This window comes from Balaenoptera ricei, chromosome 1 (genome assembly GCF_028023285.1).
Source record: "Balaenoptera ricei isolate mBalRic1 chromosome 1, mBalRic1.hap2, whole genome shotgun sequence".
NCBI lineage: Eukaryota > Metazoa > Chordata > Mammalia > Artiodactyla > Balaenopteridae > Balaenoptera > Balaenoptera ricei.
Window position 1 is genome coordinate 38,180,687 of NC_082639.1, and position 11,675 is coordinate 38,192,361.

General features: G+C 54.3%; 1 protein-coding gene across 14 annotated transcripts in view; it reads left to right on the forward strand.

The window, feature by feature from the left end:
* Positions 1-8,325, forward strand: part of MAST2 (microtubule associated serine/threonine kinase 2) — a 200,961-nt gene extending 192,636 nt beyond the window's left edge. For 6 of the 14 annotated variants that reach the window (XM_059921771.1, XM_059921794.1, XM_059921780.1 and 3 more), the window contains 13 exons: positions 602-734; positions 1,490-1,655; positions 2,243-2,344; positions 2,605-2,727; positions 2,901-3,010; positions 3,295-3,521; positions 3,725-4,008; positions 4,114-4,311; positions 4,954-5,180; positions 5,393-5,515; positions 5,962-6,098; positions 6,235-6,428; positions 6,741-8,325. In XM_059921771.1, coding sequence (XP_059777754.1) covers positions 602-734; positions 1,490-1,655; positions 2,243-2,344; positions 2,605-2,727; positions 2,901-3,010; positions 3,295-3,521; positions 3,725-4,008; positions 4,114-4,311; positions 4,954-5,180; positions 5,393-5,515; positions 5,962-6,098; positions 6,235-6,428; positions 6,741-8,269 — 3,553 coding nt within the window. In that variant the 3' untranslated portion in view covers positions 8,270-8,325. The remainder of the gene's footprint in view (positions 1-601; positions 735-1,489; positions 1,656-2,242; positions 2,345-2,604; positions 2,728-2,900; positions 3,011-3,294; positions 3,522-3,724; positions 4,009-4,113; positions 4,312-4,953; positions 5,181-5,392; positions 5,516-5,961; positions 6,099-6,234; positions 6,429-6,740) is intronic. The other 8 variants (XM_059921798.1, XM_059921805.1, XM_059921801.1 and 5 more) reach the window with 5 other exon arrangements.
* Positions 8,326-11,675: the final 3,350 nt, after the last annotated feature.

Sequence of the window (11,675 nt, forward strand, 5' to 3'; positions counted from 1 at the left end):
AGGGCCAAAAAAAAAAAAAAAAAGAAGTCAGGGCCAGAGATACAGATTTGGGAATAAAGGGGTAGTAGGGTGAAGCCTTTGGCACAAAATGGCTCAGGCAGAGTATGTGAAGGGGAAGAGACAGTTCTCTGTGAGATCTTACTTCTAGTTTCTCCCAACCAGCCCTCCTAAAACTAGCCGTGGATGTGGAACGAGATCATTGTGCCCCTTTGCCCTCTCCCTGATTCGGGGTATTGCGAGCCACCTAGGTCAGGAGAGGGGACTGGGAATGGCTGGAGCCTTAGGATGAAGCTGATCGCTCGTGGAAGAAAGTCTGTTTCTCAGCTGGCTGATACTTGCCCTCGGTATAGAATACGGTTGAGGGCAGTAAACAAAAGTGAATTGGGGGAATGGGCAAAAGGCAGCTTAGTTGCTTGTGCAGAGTACAGTACTCATACAACCAGAGCTATTTATTCTTTCACAGCTGCCTGTCTCCCTGATGAAGCTACCCTGCTTATGTCCCACTGTAGACGCCTGAGTGGGAAAATTGAGCATATACTAAAATCAGCAATCTTGGAAGACCAGGAAATAACTTCAAACTTTTGTTTCTCTGGTTTCCCAGCCTGCTGATTACATCCATGGGGCACATCAAGCTCACTGACTTTGGCCTTTCTAAAATTGGCCTCATGAGTCTGACCACAAACTTGTACGAGGGCCACATTGAAAAGGATACTCGGGAGTTCCTGGACAAGCAGGTAATAAGAAGGATGGTTGAGACCTTGGGGGTTGAATCCAGGCCTCAGAGTAAGGACTGGAGGCCACATGCTTACCTTGCAGCTAGATGTTAAGACTGAGAGCTCCTGTCTTTTCCACCTTTTGGTTCCAGGGAGGCATTGAGATAGGTAGCACATTTGGAAAATAAGGTGACCCATGAGAATCACATGGATATAAAATCCAAAATCATCTTCCTCCTCAGGGTTTGAAGAAGATAGGTCACATAACCATTGACACTCTCAGAGACTGATAAGAGGTCAGTCCTGAGACTTCTAGCCTCAGTGAAGAGCAAAGCTCTCCTGGCACCTGTGTCCTTGGAACACAGCTCCAAGTTTCCACTGGGCTGCGTCCTGAGAGTAGCCGCGGGACGTTTCCTGATTTGACATTACAGGTTGTGACTGTTCACAAGTCCCTGTAGGAGTCATATGACTGTAGTGTCTGTTGTTTGGAGGCTGGAGGGCAGAGACCAATTTTGGGTACCACATGCCGAAAGGGAGTGGTGGTTCCAGGCTAGAACTAGATGTTTTGGTTAATTAGGAAATACATAAACTCACCCCACCAACAGCTCCACCTCTGGTACCCTGGGGCTCCTATTGCTCCTGCTCATTAACCAGAGTGAGCTGAGTCTTCATTCAGAGACTTTCTGCTCCAGAAGTGGGAGCACCCCAACCCCTCCAGACGCCATGCCAATTCACTGTCTCTGGATGCTGAGCCAGCCTGGCTTCTTTGTGCCCAGGTATGCGGGACCCCGGAGTACATTGCCCCTGAGGTGATCCTGCGTCAGGGCTATGGGAAGCCAGTGGACTGGTGGGCCATGGGCATAATCCTGTATGAGTTCCTGGTGGGCTGCGTCCCTTTCTTCGGAGACACTCCAGAGGAGCTCTTTGGGCAAGTGATCAGTGGTAGGTACCATCCCCCTGGCCCACCAAGGGGACAGAATCTGGATCCACAAATACGACTTAACGCATGCATCTGCGAGGCTCACGAGTTCTTGTTCTGTGTTCATGTGTGTGTGTTTGGTATGCTTGCCTCAGATGTGTGCACATGCAAACTCTGTGTGTCACCTAGCGCTTGTCCTCATTGTGTGCCTGGTCCCACATGAGTGCATGGGTGGTGTACCTGTGTTGGGTCTGTGCATACCCCGTGAGTGTGGGTTCTGTGTGTGTGTGAGTGTACATGTGTCTGGAGTGTAAAGGCAAGGTGAGCTGGAGATCAGACCAGGGGAAGTCACTGCTTTGCAGTGGCCACCCTGGATCAAAGAGCAAGCCATGGTCTAGGATGTGGGAGGCTCCCCTAGAAGGACAGGAACCTGTACAACTTAAAGGAAGTGGGTCCCAGGCAAGGCTTTCAGGGCTCTGGGCTGGGCCCTGTATGCCTCCCCACACGTATCCTATCACAGGACCCTCTTCTCCATCTCCCCACTCTGCCCACGACTTCTGAGACCTTCTCTAACCCACTCCTTTCCTTGTCACACCCAATGACTCTTCAGATGAGATTGTGTGGCCCGAGGGGGATGATGCGCTGCCGCCGGATGCCCAGGATCTCACCTCAAAACTGCTCCACCAGAACCCTCTGGAGAGACTGGGTACAGGTGGGACAGGCCCCACTAACCTTTCTCAGCACTTGGAGGAGTAGGGCTGATTCCATATAACTGGGAGGTTCAGGCTTCAGGTGTGGGCGGTGCCCCTGGATCCTGAACCTCTGCCCTGCTCCCTGTGGGCGGAAGAGGAAGGTGCTGGAAGCTGAGGCCTCCAGGCCCAGCCTTTCGAGGCCTAGGTTCTCACTGGACGTGCTGACCTGGACTCCACACAGCTCACCCCAGCCCCTTGCCCACGCCATCCCTGTCCACAGGCAGTGCCTATGAGGTGAAGCAGCACCCGTTCTTTATTGGTCTGGACTGGACGGGACTTCTTCGTCAGAAGGCTGAATTTATTCCTCAGCTGGAGTCAGAGGATGATACCAGCTACTTTGACAGTAAGGCCACTGGTGGGACGGGGAGGAGCAGGGATCTTACCTGTGTGCCCAGAAACACCTGTGCACCGTGAACTTGGTATCAGGAGCAACTTCTCCAGGCCCTCCTGAGGTCTGGTAGGGTTAAAGGAAGCCACCACCGTGGCCTCTGAAAGGCACTGTTCTGTGTGTCCCAGCCCGCTCAGAGCGATACCACCACATAGACTCAGAGGACGAGGAGGAAGTGAGTGAGGATGGCTACCTTGAGATTCGCCAGTTCTCTTCCTGTTCTCCAAGGTTCAGCAAGGTGCGACTGTGGTGGGCCCAGGCTGGAGAATTGGGAGAAGAGGACCTATTGAGGGACACCCCTGGGGCACACCTGGGGAGGAGGGGATGGGCTACCTCTGGGAAAAGAGCGGGAAAGGTCTGGGCCTGCATGTGACAGATGCCTCTAGATCTACTCAGGGCCCTGACATATGAGATGCCAGGGTGCGGCCAGGTCAGACCAGTGGAATAGCTGTTTCCTCGAATATTCATCTGGTATATGTGGGGGAAGGAAGAGGAGAACTGGCTCGAATTCCTGGGCTTCAGGCGCTGAGGATCCTTTTCGCTCCTTGGGAGGTGTGGTCGTTGGGCGTCCCGGCAGGTCTCCTGTGCCCACAGGTGTACAGCAGCATGGAAAGGCTCTCGCTGCTTGAGGAGCGCCGGATGCCGCCCCCCACCAAGCGCAGCCTGAGCGAGGAGAAGGAGGACCGCTCGGACAGCCTGGCGGGGCTGAGGGGCCGAGAGCGGAGCTGGGTGATCGGCTCCCCTGAGATGTGAGCACCCAGAGCTCGCCCAAGGGTGGGCGGCACAGCCATCCGCTGGTGCTCACGGATGGAGGGGAGGCATGTGGTGCGGTGAGGGGCCTTCGAGAGGATGGCTCCTGGAGAGAGGTTCTGTGACATGAGCCCCAGAGGAAGCCTGGGCTGGAGGAGGGAGGCCTCCGGGGCCACCTCACCCTAGGCCTTGTGTCCCACAGATTACGGAAGCGGCTGTCGGTGTCTGAGTCATCCCACACGGAGAGCGACTCCAGCCCTCCACTCACAGTGCGCCGCCACTGCTCGGGCCTCCTGGACGTGCCTCGCTTCCCTGAGGGCACTGAGGAGGCTGGCGGCCCCCCTAGGAGGCAGCAGCAGGAGGGTGCTTGGCTTCTGACACCCCCGTCTGGAGAGTGGGTATCCGGGCCTGCCCCTGAACGGCCAGCGGAACGGCGGCTGAAGCTGGATGAGGAGCCTCTTGGCCAGAGCAGCGCTTCCAGTCCAGGTGCGGCCCAGCGGGTGGCCAGAGGGCCTAGGCTGGGGATGCTGCAGGGGGTCGGGAGGGGAGGCTCAGCTGCACTGCAGGTCTCACTCGTCACTTGGTCCACAGCCGTGGAGACTCGAGGAGGCCGCGGGACCCCACAGCTGGCTGAGGGAGCCACAGCCAAGGCCATCAGCGACCTGGCGGTGCGCAGGGCCCGCCACCGGCTACTCTCTGGGGACTCTATAGAAAAGCGCACCGCTCGCCCCATCAACAAAGTGATCAAGTCCGCCTCAGCCACAGCCCTGTCCCTCCTCATTCCTACGGGTGAGACCCCTGGGGAGCGAAGATAAAACTCATAGGAAGGGCCTTGGAACCTCTGTGGGCCCATGGCTGGTGTGTGCACGCAGCAGGTGTGTCTGTGTTCTGTGTGTTGAGGAGCAGGGATCCGAGAGGCTGTGTGTCACTGTGGCCCCTTTGTTAAGAGAGCAGGGGTCTCTAAAGGTGTGCGTTGGTCTGGGGTTGTGTGTGCGTGTTCCAGAAGGCAGATAGCACCGTGTAATGAGCGCAGGCTCTGAGGCAGAGAGCTCATATTCAGATCCTGGTTCCATCACTGAAGAGCTCTTGATCTTGAAGAAGGTGCTTAATCCCTCTGAGCCTCAAGTTCCTCATCAAAAAATGTGGGTATTAATGATGGTAGCTCATAGGATAATTGTGACGTTCAAGTATGTATGAAGAGCTTATATGGTCCCTAATGCATATAAGTAAGCACTCAGTAAATGCGAGCCCGTCACCTCCTGGGGTCTGCGAGGGTCTGGGCACACGAAGGCGCTTTGCTGCTCAGAGGTTGCGGGGAAGACATACCTGGCTGGGGGCAGGCTCTGTGACTAGAGCTGTGTGGGATCAACAGCCCAGACGGGGGCCGGGCTCGAGCATGGACGCACTAAGTCCCGGCTTCTCCTTCTCCAGAGCACCACACCTGCTCTCCACTGGCCAGCCCCATGTCCCCGCATTCCCAGTCATCCAACCCATCATCCAGGGACTCTTCTCCAAGCAGGGACTTCCTGCCAGCCCTCAGTAGCTCAAGGCCCCCCATCATCATCCACCGAGCCGGCAAGAAGTATGGCTTCACCCTGCGGGCCATCCGTGTCTACATGGGTGACTCGGACGTCTACACTGTGCACCACATGGTGTGGGTATGTCTGGCCATCCAGACCTGTTGTCTCCCAGCTTCATCACTCTTCTTCCTTCCCCTTACTAGGGCCTGTCTGTCCCTGCTTCTGTCCCCGCCCACATTACCCTCAGGGGTTAAAGAGTGGGGGGTAGGGGTCACAACTCGATGAGCAGAGCTAGGCCCCACCCTTCATGCTCAGGCTCCAGGCTGAGGACTGTTCTCTCCCCGGGACAGCACGTGGAGGACGGAGGTCCAGCCAGTGAGGCGGGGCTCCGTCAGGGGGACCTCATCACACACGTCAACGGGGAGCCTGTGCACGGGCTGGTGCATACAGAGGTGGTGGAGCTGATCCTGAAGGTCAGTGCTGGGTGTGCCGCCTGCTGCGGTCCCTGAATGACTCCAGCCTTATGAGTCTGTGACTGGCCATGGGGGAGTGGGAGAGTTGGGCGCACACATACCTGACACTGAGGACAGATGCACATACACACGGAACTTGGGTGTGGCCATAGCAAAGGGTTTTCACTGGAAGGCGACACCCTCATTGACCAAGGCAGGGATCCTGCTGAGCTGTGGGTAGGACTGGAGGACAGGGCATGTGAACCTCTTCTCTATCTTCCCAACCGCAAACCACTTGGGCTCCAGTGGAGCCATTTCCTAATCTGTGAAGAAGGAAGGTGGTCCCTGGCTCAGACATGGTGATGCAGGGGCAGAAGCTCAAGCTGTGGGACAGCCGTACCCAGCGGGAGGGGCAGGGGCAGGAACACAGCCACGGCCTTAGCCTAGGCTCATGCTCTGATCCCCAGAGTGGAAACAAGGTGTCTATTTCAACAACTCCCCTGGAGAACACATCCATTAAAGTGGGGCCAGCTCGGAAGGACAGCTACAAGGCCAAGATGGCCCGAAGGAGCAAGCGGAGCCGGGGCAAGGATGGGCAAGAAAGGTGAGCCAGACTTAGCCCAGGGGATCTGCTCTCAGCCACCTAGGTGCTAGTGTGTGCTGGGGACCCTGGCCCTTGCCCCAGTGTGTGCTGTGCCCTGGGCACCAACTCAGACAGCCTCTGACCCCTGTCTCTGCAGCAGAAAAAGGAGCTCCCTGTTCCGGAAGATCACGAAGCAGGCATCCCTACTCCACACCAGCCGCAGCCTTTCTTCCCTTAACCGCTCTTTGTCATCAGGGGAGAGTGGGCCAGGCTCTCCCACACACAGCCACAGCCTTTCTCCCCGATCTCCCACTCAGGGCTACAGGGTGACCCCTGAAGCTGTGCATTCAGGTATGAAGGGCTGGTTGCAGAGACAGCCCCTGGGAGGTAGCAGAGTCCTGGGCCCTCTGTGCTTCCCACTGGTCCCACTCTGAAGCTCTCATCCAACCCACCCCCTTAAGATCCAGCAGTCTTGGGGAGGAGGTGACAGGTGGAGGGTGACTTCATTTCTGTAGCCTGGGCTCTGGTTCACTGGTGGAGTAACCTTGATGATCCTGGGACATTCCAGGGCTAAGCCCTGTTTTGCCCCTCAGTCACTTCTTAGAGCTAACTGCTCTGCCTTTGTGTGTGTGTGTCTCTGTCTGTCTGTCTGTCTGTGCAAAGTGGGGGGAAATTCATCACAGAGCAGCTCCCCCAGCTCCAGCGTGCCCAGTTCTCCAGCCGGCTCTGGGCACACACGGCCCAGCTCCCTCCACGGTCTGGCGCCCAAGCTCCAACGCCAGTACCGCTCTCCACGGCGCAAGTCAGCAGGCAGCATCCCACTGTCACCACTGGCCCACACCCCTTCTCCACCACCAGCAGCTTCACCCCAGCGTTCCCCATCACCCCTGTCTGGCCATGGAGTCCAGGCCTTCCCTACCAAGCTTCACTTGTCGCCTCCCCTAGGCCGGCAACTCTCACGGCCCAAGAGTGCGGAGCCACCCCGCTCACCGCTACTTAAGAGGGTGCAGTCAGCTGAGAAACTGGCGGCTGCACTCGCTGCTTCTGAGAAGAAGCTAGCCACTTCTCGAAAACATAGCCTTGACCTGCCCTACCCTGAGCTAAAGAAGGAATTGCCACCCAGGGAAGTCAGCTCTCTGGAGGTAGTTGGGACCAGGAGTGTGCTGTCTGGGAAGGGGGCGCTGCCAGGGAAAGGGGTGCTGCAGGCTGCTCCCTCACGGGCCCTAGGAACCCTCCGCCAGGACCGGGCTGAACGGCGAGAGTCGCTGCAGAAGCAGGAAGCCATCCGGGAGGTTGACTCTTCAGAAGATGACACTGATGAGGGGCCTGAGAACAGCCAAGGTGTACAGGAGCCAAGCTTGGTACCTAACCCAGAAGTGGGCCAGGATCCACTCCTCAGAGGAGCAGGAGCAGGAGAGGGTGAGGAAGAGGATGCCTTCTTGCCCAGGGATCCCAGGAGCCAGGGCCCAGTGGTCCCAGGCCTATTGACAGGGGTCACACTGGGATCTCCCAGAATGGAAGGCCCTAGTGTCCCCCAGAAGAGGCTTGGGATCCTACAAGCCTTTGAAGAGGCTGCCAGCTCCTCGTCATCAGCCCCCCACCTGGGTAGGGCTGGACCCACAGACCCCATCCCCCCTGAAGGCTGCTGGAAGGCCCAGCACCTCCACACCCAGGCACTAACAGCACTTTGTCCGAGCTCTTCAGGACTCATCCCCACCAGTTGCTCCACTGCCTCCACCTCTGGAGAGCTGGGCCCGTGGTCCTGGAAATTCATTGTTGAAGGCCCTGACAGGGCATCCCCAACCAGAAAGGCAACAATGTTAGATGGGCTGGCCAGCTCCCAGGATTTGGAAACTACAACTCCAGTCCACCCTGCAAACCTGCCTCCCAGACAGGAGGGGAAGTCATGGCCACCCAGTGCCCCTGGGCGGGCCCATCTACCTTGTGAGGTTCCCAGCCAGAGCTGGCTATGGGAGCCTGAGTGTACACAAAGAGAGGAAGAGGAGCCAGCCCTGGGTATCACCAAAGTGCCTGATGCCTCAGGTGACAGGAGGCAGGACATTCCATGCAAAAGCTGCCCCCTCACCCAGGAGCCTGGGCCCAGCCTGCTCCAGAAGGGCCGAGACCCAGGGGGCCCTCAGAAGCATCAGGACTTGGCATTGGCACCCGATGAGCTTTTAAAGCAAACATAGAGGTTGTTTGCCATTTCTTGCACTCAGTCCTGTGTAATACACGCTCTTGGAAACTATCTTTATGTCTTTGGCTTTCTTCTTTCCTTCAGTCAATACAAATGTAACTTAAGGTCCTGTGTTGCTGCTGAGAATGTAGTGATGAATGAGACACTGTTGTGGGAGGGTGCCTAAGCCAGCTAGGCTTCCCAGAGACTAGGGCATCTGAGCTCAAACCTGGAGGACAGATGATAGGTAGTAGTTTGCTAGGTTAGAAGAGTGGGGATTAGTGTGAGAAAGAATGTCCAGACAGAGTACGGCACTTGCCATACACCTGGCATATTCAAAGAGCTGAAAGTAATTCAAACTGGAAATGGGTCTAGTGAGTTAGACGAGGGCCATATCTAAGAGTCTTCTAGGAGTTTAGACTTTCTGTAGGTGATGGGGAACCAGAGAAGGCCATGTAGCAAGTAATATTCCTGCTTTATAGAGAAGGGGACTCAGGTTTTCAGACATTAATGTGAGCAAGATCATACAGCTCTGGGCAGGGCTAGGATTAGAATCTAGGTCTCTCTTGACTCTAGAACCCACATTTATCTCCTAATTTGGAGTGCTCTTAGCCAGTAAATGAGAAAAAGAGGTAGAGGGAGGTGAAGGGTTGAACTTGGGATATATTTAATTTGAGGTACTTGTGGGACATCCAGAAGTTTGGGTGCATGGGTCTGGAACTCAGTAGGAAAATCTAGACTGAAGTTAGAAATCTGAGAGCCATCAATGTACCAGTAGTAATGCACTAGCATTTAAGGCAAAGAAAGAAGACATCGAGGAAGAGTCATAAAATCCAAAAGTAAAGAGATTTTAAATGGAACGAGAGCTTACTTGGTAAAATGCTGAGAGGCCAGGTGAAATAGAGAAACTGCCTTCCGTATTTAGTCATAAACCGTTAATGTTTGTAGCCAGTCAGCCCTTCTTGGGCTGTTGTCAGGTAGGCCTTAGCACTGGATATGGACATTGCTGACATGGGCAGCCCCCAGTGGGTAGGACTGCAGTTGGTGAGTGGGTGGGTGGTGTGGAAGGGAGGGGGAGGACAGCTGTGGGACCATTGTTGTTGGAGGAGTCAGGAGATGGCATCCCAGGGACAGGGGGTAGGGCTGTGGTAGAGGGCCTCCATGGTGATGCAGGACTTGCCAAACTGCTGTCTTGCACTGACTGTTCCATAATCCAGTGCCTAGGTCAGAAGGAGAGGCATCAAGAGGCCTAGAGACAGGAAAATGCCTCTGGGTACTGGCTGGGCGCGACATGCATCCTGCAGCTCCTCGTCACCCTGCGTGGGGAAGGCTGTGGCCGCCAGAGGGCGCACCCTGCCTGTGGTGGCAGATGTCTGGCCCCTCAGCCTTCCAGGCCCCTCTTGAACCTGCCTTCCTCCTTCCTTCAGTCATTCACTGACGGCAGATCCTTGGACAGCCTGTCCGGGACACTGGGAACACAGGTAACTAGTTGCCTGGGGCAGCCCCCCATGTAGGTCAGGATCTGGTTAGAAGCGCCATACCATAGGTGAAGGGGGAGGTGCGGGCACATCTTGCAGCAGTTCCTGGGAGGGAGGACCTGCCCCCCTAGGGCGTTGGAAATGGGAGGAAGGAAGGGATTTGAGAAGAGTAGGCACAGAGATGCTAAGCATCCTGTAATGCCTAGGGCAGCTGCCCCAAGTGCCAGTGGTGCTCCCCTTGAGAAACACTGCCAGATTAGCCTGACAGGAGTGAGGAGCTTCTGGAAGGTAATTCTGGGAGTGGTATAATCAGATTTAGGTTTTAGGAAGATCACTGGCCGCAGTGTAGAGAGGCTCAAGTGGAGTAAGCCGACCAGAGAGAAAATGATGTAGTGACCCGTTGCGGTGGTCTAAACTAGGATGGCAACAATGAGGAGGTGTCCCCAGAAGGCGGGGAGGTGTAGGGAGCTGGACGCATAGATCTGGCAGCCATCAGGCAATAGGTGGTAATTAAAGCCATAGGAGAAGATAGGGATTGTACAGAGGACATGTGCAGAAGGAAAAAGGAAAAGGTCCAAGCCATTGAGGTTAGCTGAGTGGAGGGAGCCAAATGAGTAACTGAAGTAGGGGATGAGATCCTGAACTTGGGAGAAGCCAGATGATTTTAAGAATTTTGTGATTTACCATAAGAGCAATTGAAAGTTATTTAATGGTTTTACACAAGTTCAGATTTGGGTGTTTTTTTGTTTTGTTTTTTTTTAATATTTTGGCTGTGTTGGGTCTTCGTTGCTGTGCACGGGCTTTCTCTAGTTGCGGCGAGCAGGCTACTCTTCATTGTGGTGCACAGGCTTCTTATTGCTGTGGCTTCTCTTGTTGCGGAGCATGGGCTCTAAGCACATGGCTTCAGTAGTTGTAGCACACAGGCTCAGTAGTTGTGGCGCACGGGCTTAGTTGCTCCGTGGCATGTGGAATCTTCCCAGACCAGGGATTGAACCTGTGTCCCCTGCATTGGCAGGCAGATTCTTAACCACTGTGCCACAGGGAAGTCCCTTTTTGGTGTTTTTGTTTTGTTTTGTTTTGTTTGGAGTTTTTTTGTTGTTGTTTTTTTTGTTTTTTGTTTTTAGTTCCCTGACCAAGGATTGAACCTGGGCCCTGGCAGCGCAAGTCTGAGTCCTAACCACTGGACCACCAGGGAATTCCCCAGATTTCTATTTTGAAAAGATGACTCTGGTTGCTATAATGAAAATGAATTTGAGGGGGCAAGAATGATAAAAGGGAGGCCTTCCAGTATTGTTAGAGATAGTGAAACAGTGAAGTTGGAGAGAAGTTGGATATCTTTGCTATTTAGAAAGTAAAAATTAATATAGGTTGGTGGTGGGTTTTATGTAGACACAAAGCAAAGGTATCAAAGATGACTACATTCCTGACCTATATAACCAGATGAATTATGTATTTCCATTCACTGAAATATGAAATAATGAAAGAACCAGGGCTACGTGGTGACCCTGCATTCAATATGTTGCATGTGAGGTACCTCGCAACATAGGTCTGGGCAGGAGAAACAACGATGGGTATGATTGGCCTAGAGACGGTAGGTGAATTCATGGATGTGGATAAAACTGCCAGGGAAAAAGGCATAAGTGAGGGGGCCAGAGGCGCCCAAGAGACTTACTTAGAGTCCAGGAGAATTAAAAGGAACAGTCAGAGATGCAGGAGGAAAACGAGATGAATGATCATGGAGTCAATAGCAGAGTTTTTCAGAGTAGTCACAATGCTGGTTACTTAAGACATCAAGGAGAGCAATTTCAGGTAGTGGTGAGACCCGTACTGAAGAGCTTGAGGAGGTGAAGAAATAAAGACAAACTTAGATGTTTTTTTAAAAAGGTTAGGCTCTGAAGAGATAAAGGATTGAGACGAGACTGAGCAAGTGGAGTGAGAGACAGC